The following is a 12136-nucleotide window of genomic DNA, read 5'->3' on the forward strand; positions in this document are numbered from 1 at the left end:
CACAATCTAAACACCAATGGCTCTGGCTTATTAGGGGAAAATTATGATTGGCCAAGATTTTCCAACCAGTGCAATCACCACTTCTCTTAATGAGCCCCTGCTTGAGGCGAGAGAACACCCTTTGGCATTTTCACCTCCAGTGCTAGACTACTTTGTCCTGGCGTTGCTTTGATAGATATTGCAAGTACAATTTTTTCATAAAGCTTTTGGATTTACCTTGATGGGGATAGAGAATTTGTTGGTTCCAAAGTGGACTACAGAAGGGGCAATACTAGTGAATCTGGAGTTGATTTTCATTCATTTTTGGGAGTATTCCCATGGCAGACTAACAAAAAAAAAAAAAGTAATACAGACATTAACATCTCTAGAGTGATAACTGTATATTTTTACTATAACTATGATTGTATACAAATTTGCTGACTGCTATTTTGGTTCCTTTTTTATACTGTTGATAACTCTTTACAACTAAAAACTGTTTCTTGTACTTTCCCAGTGCAGACTATGCTGTTTTTTTAGTAAACAATCTACAAAAAAATAGGAACTTTGTACAGAAAAATAATTTCTCAAAAATATTTATGTAGGAAGAAAAAGTACATTTTACTGTGCACTCACTGAGGGTGAATTGGCTCAACTGCAGACTATTCTAAACTGAGATATGAATTAGGAAGGCATGCTGTGGTAAAGTGGTTGTAAAGGCTTGGCTTTTTTTTTTTCTAAACTAACAGCTATGTTATAGATACTTGTTTTGTGAAAATTATTGCACAGAGTGACCCAATCCTCCTCTTCTGGGGTCCCCCCGCTGGCTCTGTTAGCTCCATCTCTTCTGTGTCTGCCCCCATAGAAAACTATTTGCTAAGGGGGCTAACACCCTATAGCTGGGCTGTGTTTGTCCATAGACACAGACAGCGTGGCTCTGCATTGCTCCTGCCTCCCCCCTCACGGATTTGGCTGATATCAGAAGGAGCGGTAGCTAGATAGTAGATAGGTAGCTGAGGGGGCAATACTACCACTGAGACATTTTTTTTTTAAATGTTCTGCCTTTAGTACCACTTTAGGTTGAATCTGACAAAATTCAAGCCATGGTTGGCTCTGCAGTCACCCCACGCTCAACAAGTGGAAAGTTCAGAAAGCCACAGGTGATGCAACTGCCCGATACAGTAGCTCGCAATGGAGATTCCTCCATCCATGCTGTTTAGCATGGATAGAGAAATTGATTGATTATCTCTCCAGATGGCTTAATGAAAGAGGTCAAGCCATGCATGTCCACCTCTAGATGTGATTTTAAGGAAGCAACCCAATTTACAGACCTTATTCTGCTCCCTGGACAATGTCTTCACTTACAACGCAGATGAAAAAGTTTTAGCTTAATAGTTTTTTGAGAACTTGAATACTGTTTCCATACAGATAGACCTCTGAGGCAAAACTGAAAGTGCACAAAGATATTCAATGTTCTTTGTCTTGAAGGAATGAATAAACTTGAAACTGTTTCTTTTATTTCACCTTCAAAAGTGTAGGTGGTAAAAAGGAGTGGGAAATGTGCAGCATTTTCATTTGCGGCCTGCAAAAATTATTCCTTATTCCATAGTTCAGTACTAGCACTTTTGAGAGAAATTACTTTTTTTTAAGCTGAAGCCCAGGCAGATAAAAAGACAAATTATTGCAGCTCTGTAGTCAATAATACATTATTAAACATATTTTTAAATGCAAGCAGTGTACTTGAAGAACCTGTTTTTGTAAGTGTTTGATAATGGTTCTAATAGCCTTCAGTAAGAAATTATTATTCAATTGGTAATTTTAATAACTCATCAACCAATCAGCATCTGCTTTGTTGACATGAGATTGGAACCAAATTTATTCTAATTGGTTGAATAAGACTGCTGTTGTTCAGAGAATTGTTTGCATATTTCACACCCTTGATGTATTTGACTACTCCCTTTCTTTTCTTTCCAGGTTATACCTTGCTAGAGCTTCACTTGCATACTATGCCAACTAAAGCAAATATGTTCTTTTAATTGGAGACAAAATACTAGTGCTGGCTGGGTAAATTACCATATTTATCAGCTTATAACACGCACAGGGGTATAACATGCACCCCAATTTAAGAGGGAAGTTTCAGGAAAAAAAAAACGTTTTTTTTAATAAACCACTTTGAAGCAAAATAATGGTCAGTGAGCATAAATGCAGCCTAATTAGTGCCCATCTGCAGCTTCAGTGCAGCCTGATCCGTACCCATCTGCAGCTTCAATGCAGCCTGATCTGTGCCCATCTGCAGCTTCAGTGCAGCCTGATCTGTGCCCATCTGCAGCTTCAATGCAGCCTGATCTGTGCCCATCTGCAGCTTCAGTGCAGTCTGATCTGTGCTCATCTGCAGCCTGATCCGTGCCCATCTGCAGTCTGATATGCGCTGATCTGCGCCCATCTCCCCCCATCAATGCAGCTCACCATCTCTCATCATCTCTTGTAGGAAATCAACGAGCCGTCATCTCCTGTTTACTCTGCTCTCAGTCGGCAGTGACATACACAGTCCTGCCTCCGCCATCGGCATTGGACTAGCTCCTGTGATAGACCGAATACTGGTCCAATGCCGGTGGCGGAGGCAGGACTGTGTGTGTGATATGAGAGCCGAGTTAGAGCCAAGTCAGAGCCGAGCAGAGAGCCGAGTGGAGAGGAGATGACGGCTCTGTGAATTCCGGCAGCACTTGCCCCCTCCTTCCCCTACGAGGTATGCTGTCAGCATATAACACGCACCCGCAATTTCCCCCCCTATTTTCAGGGGGAAAAAGTACGTGTTATACGCCGATAAATACAGTAATTAGAATCTTCTTTATTTTTCACTTTGTGTAAACAAAACAAAACACGTCTATGTAATATATCCTATTCTTTATGTCACTAAGAAAAATACAATAACATGGTCTTCTGGAAGGTAAAATATATTATGTCATGGGCATATTTTCTTTTATTGGCATGGCTCGCATTCTCTTATGAATTATTGGAATGGTGAAAAGATTTGTTTAAATCCTAGTCTACATTGGCTTTACATAGTCACCTTTCTGGATTGTGTTAGGAGAAGAGGAATAAATGGGCACGGCATTCAGAGAAATCTACATTTTGAAATAGTACGCAGCACTATTATAAATACAAAATGACTGTAACACATTGCTTTTGACATTGACTTTGTACCCCCAGTTGATATTTCCAATGAGGAACAATGTACATCAGATGTTCAGTAGGAGACTTTAGAATCAGTGTTGCTAGTCTGTAGGTGGTGGCCAAAAGCCAAGGCCATTCTGTGCCTGAACCACTGCTATTGATTACACAGGGAAGATGTAAACATCGACAATATGTAATATGCAGGCGCAGAATGTACACTTTTAAGTTCATACTGACATAACTTGCAGTTTGAACCACTTTTTACACATCTTGTTGATAGCAAGATCCTGCATAAGGTGGTTATAGGCTTGGATGTGTCCCCCTGGATACACACAGTTTGTGTCCAGAAGTATACATCTGTCCCTATATGCAAACACTTGTAAATGCCCAGTGGAAAAATATCCTGAATTCTGGAGGTGTACTCTGCATCCAAATTTCTTCATGTGCATAAGCCCTTTCTTGTGATCTTTGAGAATCTTCAGAAGAAATAACTTCACATTAAAAGCACCTAGAGAATGGTTAGAGATGGCTTGTTTTAATGCTCTTTTACTGTGTATTAGGAATATATATTTGATTTAATGTCCATAGTCTAAGCACAGGTGTACCATAAAGCCCAACTCCAAGCTGTATCCATACTGCAAGAGTTGGTAGCTTGTTGTGTCTAGATCAGTGGTTCTAAACCCTGTCCTCAAGTAGCCCCAACAGGCCATATTTGCAGGTTCTCCTTTATCATGCACAGGTGCTTTAAATCAGAGTCAATGGCTTAGTATTTTGAACAGCTATTTTATCTAAGGGAAATTCCCAAAACATGGCCTGTTGGGGGTACTTGAGCACAGGGTTGAGAACCACTGGTCTAGGGGAGAGGAGAAACAGTTTTACTTACCTGGCCCTCTGCTCCCCAAGCAGATGGTGCTCCCTCAGGCTAAAGTGATGGACTGTCCCTTGGCATTATCATGTCCAGTGCAGAGATATAGACCCCCCTTTGGTCTTGATAACATCAGAACCCTAGACCTTTGGAGCATGGGGAAGAGGCTGCAGGGACTGGTCTAGCTGCAGGAAAAAGCGCAGGATCAGGTAAGTAAATCTTCTTTTGTTTTGCTAGTCTTAAAGGAGCAATTGCCCCTTGCAGTGCAGGCACAGCTCCACTGTAAAGGATACTTTTTGAAGCTCCATCACTAAATACAAACCTCTAATGTCTTAACTCTGGGTAGAAATATTAGATTGCTCCTTTTTCCAGTAATCAAGTTCCCAGTATTTTCCTGTTATTATGAGTGAATATTATTAAAGTGGAAGTAAACTCCCCTATTGTTTTCAGCCAAGGAAGCTGCCACCTTTTCCTCTGTTTAATCTTCAACTGCTATGGTGCTGCACATGTGATTCGTTATGACACCAGCCATTGGATGGTTTGATAGTTTGGCTGAGAGCACAGCCAATGTGCAGTTAGCATTCCCGGCATGCCTTTTTTTTAACTGTTTAAATCCATGGGTTTACTTCCACTTTAAATGAACATATAATTTGTATCTTCATAATATGACATTTTAGTATGCATTTTCCTTTTTCTAAACAATATTCTTTTTTTAAACAAGTATAAATATTCAAGAAAAAGTATAGGTTAGGAAAGCCAGGATGCTGATTCATACATATTCCTACTAGTTTGCAAACTGATATGGAAACTATTACTTATTTTTTACCTAACACGTGGGAGTTTTGTACTTGTGCTGAAACTTTAGTGTTAACCTTTGATCAAAACGATTATTCATATGCTAAGGTAAAATAAGTTGCAGAATATATGATAAAACCATGGGTGGACAATTGCTTTAAGACTGCAGAGAGCCAAAGGTGCTGCCTCCAAAATATGCTTTACATAGGGCTGAATAGTACCAGGTAAAAATTTTAACTATTCTTCAGTGTTGTATATTTATGAAACAGAACATGCTGTATAATGTCAGTTGATTTCTTAAAGGAGTCAAGGCTGTTCACCTAGCTAAGTGAATGATAGTGAATGTACTGAAATTTGTTACATAGCAGAAACAAGTTTTATTCAGATGTTGCAAGAAAGTAAGGGTACAAAAATAAATAGGGGGGGGGGCGGCGGTTATCAAGCAGTGGCATATAGTGGAATGTCAATTTTACCTAGCCAATATTTACTTCATTCTGCCAGCCATTCTTGAATCTTTTTAGAAACTTTTTTTTTTTTTATGGGTTTATAGCCATATGCATAACTTTTTCACATCATGATGGATTTAGTAGGTTACAAGTGAATGTTTGAATAAATCAAATATATTTGTTTTTCTGGAATAACCCCTGTCAATGCAAAGAAAGTTATGCCGCGTACACATGATCGGAAATTCGGCCAGCAAAAGACCAATGAGAGCTTTTGGTCGGAAAATGCGATTGTGTGTATGCTCCATTGGACTTTTGCTGGCCACATTTCGGCCAGCAAAAGATTGAGAGCATGTTCTGAATTTTTCGGAAATTCCGTCCGTGTGTATGCAATTCCAATGCGCAAAAACTCACGCATGCATAGATTCAACTACGAGACGGAATCTATTGGCTACTGGCTATTGAACTTCCTACTTCTAGTCCTGTCGTACGCGTTGTACGTGACCACGTTCTTGACAGTCATAATTTGGTGTGACCGTGTGTACGCATGACAGCTTGAGCGAAATCCCGTTGGAATTCTGTTGGGAAAACCATCAGAGCTTTTTCCGACCGAAATTCCGATCATGTCTACGCGGCATTAGAGGAAGAAGTTCTCTGTTTTGCATCTAGCAGAGTTTTCATTTGTACTGGTGTGGACAAACCCATGAAAGACCAATATTTTTTCCAATAATGTCATAAAAATCCCCATACTTCTATATAGGCTTTTTTTTTGCTTGCTGTTTTTTTTTTTTTGGATATCTAAGTGTCACAAGTTGGGTGAAAGATCAATATATCCTTCTTTAACCACTTCCCGACCAGCGCACGACGATGTACGTCGACAGAATGGCACGGGCAGGCATATTGGCGTACATGTACGTCCAATATTCGTTGCCGCCGTGCCATCGGGAGCGCGCCACCGGCGGCGCGCTCCCGCGCTGGTCGGGACCCCCGTGAGTCCGGTCGCGGGACCCGCGGACTCGATCGCCGCGGGCATCCCCGCGATCGTCTCACGGAGCGGCCGAATGGAGGAAATGCTGTATAAACAACATTTTTCCATTCTGCCTAGCAACTAGTGACGCTGATCTCTGCTCCATGTGATTGGAGCAGAGATCAGTGTACACTAAATGAAAGCCCAACCCCCCCACAGTTAGTAACACACCCCTAGGAACACTTAACCCCTACACTGCCACCCACTGGTTAACCCTTTCACTGCCAGTGTCATTTACACAGGAATCACTGCATTTATATAGCAGTGATTACTGTATAAATGACAATGGTCCCAAAAATGTGTCAAAAATGTCCGATTGGTCCCCCACAATGTCGCAGTCACAATAAAAATCGCAGATCGCCGCCATTACTAGTAAAAAAAAAAATAATAAAAAATTATTAATAAAAATGCTATAAAACTATCCCTATTTTGTAAACGCTATAACTTTTGCGCAAACCAATCAATAATCGCTTATTGCGATTTTTTTTACCAAAAATATGTAGAAGAATACGTATCGGCCTAAACTGAGGGAAAAAAATGTTTTTTTATATATTTTTGGGGGATATTTATTATTACAAAAAGTAAAAAATAATGCGTTTTTTTCAAAATTATCGCTCTATTTTTGTTTATAGCGCAAAAAATAAAAACCGCAGGGGTGATCAAATACCACCAAAAGAAAGCTCTATTTGTGGGGAAAAAAGGACGTTAATTTTGTTTGGGAGCCACGTCGCACGACCGCGCAATTGTCAGTTAAAGCGACGCAGTGCCGAATCGCAAAAAGTGGTCTGGTCTTTGACCAGCAAATTGGTCCGGTCTGAAAGTGGTTAAGAGAACGGGTTACCCTGTGAAAATTAAAAGATGTTTGAGTAAAGAATATAGGCAACAAATAATAAGGCTTATCTAAAACAAAGTCGGTGGCTTTTACCAATTCTGTCACACAGCAAGGCAATGCTAAACAGAAGAAGTAAGACAAATTATGTGACCAGCTTGCTACAAGATTAAATCTTGAGATGTAGGGTTGACTTTAGGCTGGTCACTTTGCACTGGGATTTCCCCTTAGTTTAGTGAAGGAGGTGAAGCTCCATTAACTTATCATCAAATCATGTGAAGGCAAAAATCCTGTGAATTGTCACCTCATTAAATAAGCTAAAAGAAAAATAGCCTATTTCACTTTTAGTAAATTAATCCCATAAATTACTCCTTCAGTTACTCTAAAATAACACTAGAACAGATTGAAACCTCACCCTGATCACTTCATAATTATTACTCTGTTTAGAGTGAAAATCTGTCTCAACTTCAGTGATAAAATTTTGCAGACGTTTGCAAATTTTCTGCGGATGGCTGTTCATTAGTACAGATGCAGGGGGTGACAAATACACAGAAAAATTGTCATATAGGTTTTGTGAAATGAAACCTGGTATACCATGAAAGTGGTACCCTGATTTGCATTTAATTGTTTAGCTACTTTGCTTCATATATGTCCCCCCTGTGTGTTCTGCTAAATAACAGACTTTGGCCAGTTCTCACATTATGCTGGATTCTGACTCTTTTATAGTTATGTGTCAGATAAGAAGAATATAGTGTTCTTAGTTAGGCGGCTTTGTGTCTCATGTGTACTATTGGAAATGTATACAGTATAACGTAAATCATAATAAAATGTAACACATGCTTCTTAAAAAATTGTCAGCTTAAAAAAAAAAAAAATTGACTTTAAAACATAGTTTTCCTGTAGTTTTTTTTTTTGTTATCTTTTACTATAGTGTGTTATTTTATGTTTTAGGCTCCAGATGGATATACCTTGGTACCTTCTTAGTGTCCTTGTTTTGAGCAGATATTGTGCTTCAGTTTGTGGTAAGGAATTCATTACTTCTATTATGTTTTAGTCTGCAATCCCATTCCTTTGTTTAGTTCCTTTACAGCACTTTTTTTAGCTTATATGAAATGTGAAATGTGACAGACTACCTGTCACCCAGCCTGGGTGCCTCCACCAATTTTCAGCTTCCTCCACTCTGGAAGCAAAAACCAGGTATTATAGCTGAGCATTGCAGCTGAGAACTAGACAAAACTAGCTTAGGTGCAAACTAACTTTATTGTACATTCACCCAGAATTTATACCACACAAAATCAGATAACAGCTTGATCACATTATCCTAAACAATGCAAACTTTAAAAAGTAACATCATCAGTACATCTAATGAACAGCTAACATACACATAAACAGTAAGCCAATTAAAAACTAGTCACCTAGAAAAGCCTAGGTTACTAGGGTGAGTGCCCACCCAGACAGTTCGGCACCAGTTCCCCAGAAAGAAAACCCAGGGCTGTCCAAATCTCATTAACCAGCTTTTGCAATCTGTCCACTAAACAAGTTATCATAAGACAAAACTCATACAATGTCCCAGCTGCCTGTAAAAGTGGAATAAATGTATCTTCATAGATTTCTTGAGGGAGATTGTTGATAAATACTTCTCCAACCCAGTCTGCAGGAAGGCCACCATATTTCCTGTAACCTGTACAAGATTAATATTACACCTTTCCATCCACTCCAGAAAGAACGTTTTATTGTCATGTTCAGAGAATTAATCCAAATCTCGCTTTCAGTGTTCATCACATTGTTTTCCATCATTAGAGAATGATCTGCTCTCTCCATGGGTTCAGGGGCTGAACTGAGCACTTTTCCATGCTCTGACTGGGAGAAGCAGACAAAATGCTCGGTCTTTTCCCTGGGTCATAATCAGTGGGTAGAAAGCAAGCCCCTAGTCCCCTCCAAAAGCCTCTGTCCCAGTTGAGTTTGTCATAGTCTACATCAGGGATAGGCAATTAGTGGACCTCCAGCTGTTGCAGAACTACATTTCCCATGAGGCATTGCAAGATTCTGACAGCCACAAGCATGACACCCAGAGGCAGAGGCATGATGGGACTTGTCGTTTTGCAACAGCTGGAGGTCCGCTAATTGCATATCCCTGGTCTACATGTACTACCACTTAGGTTTCCTTTAGATATCAGAGGGAACAAGAATATGCAGATACAATCCAACCACCCTCAGACTAAAGTTTTGATAAAGGCAGGAGGGGCTCAGTCTAGCATTAATAATTATGTGAATAGAGAGGCTGGGTAGCCAGGTGATCTTAGTGCTGATTATTGCCATAAGAGAAAAATTTGCAATCAAAACATTTTCGTAAGCTATTTAACTGATTGTTTCCCAATAGCATTCTGGCTAAGTTCATTATAACACATTACATATACTGACACACATATATTTTTGTCTTTCAGGCCTGCTTACAGTGCAAACCATAAAATCCAGCTATACAGCTGAGTATGGAGGTGAACTCAACATGGAGTGTCTCTTTACAGTAAAACATATCACAAATTTTGAGGATATGACTGTTATATGGAAACACAGCAAACAAAAAGGGAGCAGTTCAGAAGTTGCAAAATATTCCAATGGAAAGGATGTTGAAATTCTACAAGACAAAGAATATAGAGATCGAGTGAAGCTCTTATCAGATAAACTGAAAAAGGGACGTACTATTTTGAGGATCAATAATGTAAAGATGACTGATGCAGGACAATATCTGTGCATTATAGCTTCTCAAGGATCAGACTTTAAAGAAATCAGTCTGGAAGTACAAGGTAATGTCTATTCCAATATTTTTCTGTATACAGCACAATAAAAAAAATATTTTTCATGTAGTGTTCCAATTGTAGGGTAATTTTGCCTTAAATTGATATTAAAGGCAAGTTAAAAAAAAACATAACAAACATGTTAAACTTACCTGCTTTGTGTAATGGCTTTTTTACACAGCAGCCCTGATCCTCCTCTTCTTGGGTTCCCCACTGGCACTTCTGGGGCAAACAGCTTGCTGTGGGGGCACCTGAGAAGGTTTACTTCCAAGCCACTGCTCTGCGTGTCCTTTCACACACAGAGCCACGGCTTGGCCCCCCCATCCTCTCTCTCCTCTTCAGCTTACTGGCTGTGATTGACTGCATGAAGGTAAAAACCTTGAGCTTTTATAACCACTTTAACCACTTTAACCGCTTGCCGTCATATGATGGCCAGGCGGTGGGGCTCTCATTCTGGGAGGGCGTCATATGACGGTCTCCCATTTAAACAGGGAATGCGCACAATTGTGTGCGCGCATCACTGTTCCTTCGGTGGCGGCGTGTCACAGAGACACCGATCGCCGCCGAGAGGGGTGAACAGCCATTATGTATGGCTGTTTACGTCATGATCAGCCGTGATGAAGTCACAGCCGATCACAGGTGGTACCACCCCACTTTGCACGGTGCATGCTCGCGAAAAAAAAAAAATGAATAGTGATTAAATAACACCAAAAGAAAGCTCTATTTGTGTGGAAAAAAAGGTACAGTGTTGCATGACTGAGTAATTGTCATTCAAACTGTAAGAGAACTGAAAGCTGAAAATTGGTCTGGGCAGGAAGAAAGGGGCAAACTCCTATCTAATGCCACGTACATACGATCGGAATTTTGGACGTAAAAAGCTCTGATGGTTTTCCCGACGGAATTCCAATGGGATTTCGCTCAAGCTGTCTTGCATACACATGGTTGCACCAAATTCCAACCGTCAAGAACGCGGTGACATACAATACGAACGACGGGACTAGAAAAAGGAAGTTCAATAGCCAGTAGCCAATAGTTTCCATCTCGTGGTTGAATATGAGCATGCGTGAGTTTTTGCGTGTCGGAATTGCATACACACGGTGGGAATTTACGATAGAAAGTTTTTCCGTCGGGAAAATTGAGAACATGCTATCAATTTTTTGCTGACGGAAATTCGGACTGCTAAATTCCGATGGAGCCTACACACGGTCCCATTTTCCTATGAAAAGCTCTCATCTGTCTTTTGCTGGCCAAAATTCTGATTGTATGTACGTGACATAAGGTTTCCAGAATATCTACTTGTATGCTTATTTTTATCAGTACTGTAGCCCTGCTATCTTGATTTCTTGCAGACTTTTTGCTAATGCATAAAATGTTCTTCTATGCTTTCTACAGCTCCATACAAACAAATAAACACAAAGGTCACAGATGTGGTCACATCCTCAGGACAGACAATGAAGGAGCTCTCCTGTCAGTCTGTGGGATATCCAAAGGCTGAGGTCACGTGGCTGAGTAACAGTGGGAATATCAGTGCAATCAACAATATTAGCTATATATACACTGCTGAAGGACTATTCAATATCACCAGTGTGATCAGAATCCCTTCTGAAGCTAACAGAACGTTCACTTGCATATTTTGGAATAACGCACTACAGAATTCAACGTCACAGTATTTTACCTTCCCAGGTATGCACACCTTTCCATTATTTGTGTTCTAATCTCTGGGTACATATGCGACATACCTTATAATGATTGCAGAAGTGATTTGGTAAACAAACAAATTAGCAGAAAACAGTGTTTACAGACCATGCATTATATTTTCGTTGCTGGGGCAATTGCAAGAAATAATAAGCTGTAAACACACTAAGATCTGTTTCACATCTGTTTTTTTTAAAGCCAAAATGCTTTTTGTAGGTAGATTAACCTCCCTGGCGGTATGATTAGTACAATTATTTTGCATGGAAATTTGGCATTTTATATTGTAGTCCTGTAATTCTTAGGAATAACTCTCTTAAATCTGTTCAAACCAGAGTCTAGCAGACATCCCAGGCATGACAAAGTTTATAATATAATAAATAGTAATAAAAATTATTCAATAATGTAATCAAATCCTAAAACACTGAAAAAAGGGACACTTTTTGGTTGCTATGGACAATCTCCAAATTCCAGCCATAAAAAACTGTATTTATAATATAAAAGTGCATGCAGGGCATTGCACAGACCACTAGGGACAAA

General features: G+C 39.8%; 1 protein-coding gene across 4 annotated transcripts in view; it reads left to right on the forward strand.

The window, feature by feature from the left end:
• The window catches only part of LOC143974052 (programmed cell death 1 ligand 2-like), a 60285-nt gene that overhangs the window by 20296 nt on the left and 27853 nt on the right, over nt 1-12136 (forward strand). For 2 of the 4 annotated variants that reach the window (XM_077475042.1, XM_077475041.1), the window contains exons 1-4: nt 4984-5034; nt 8061-8131; nt 9554-9913; nt 11297-11587. In XM_077475042.1, the coding sequence (XP_077331168.1) occupies nt 5006-5034; nt 8061-8131; nt 9554-9913; nt 11297-11587 (751 nt within the window). In that variant the 5' untranslated portion in view covers nt 4984-5005. Of the gene's footprint in view, nt 1-4983; nt 5035-8060; nt 8132-9553; nt 9914-11296; nt 11588-12136 lie in introns of those variants that run through there. The other 2 variants (XM_077475040.1, XM_077475043.1) reach the window with 2 other exon arrangements.

This window comes from Lithobates pipiens, unplaced genomic scaffold (genome assembly GCF_037356315.1).
Source record: "Lithobates pipiens isolate NorthernLeopardFrog02 unplaced genomic scaffold, aLitPip1_a1.2 Scaffold_13, whole genome shotgun sequence".
NCBI lineage: Eukaryota > Metazoa > Chordata > Amphibia > Anura > Ranidae > Lithobates > Lithobates pipiens.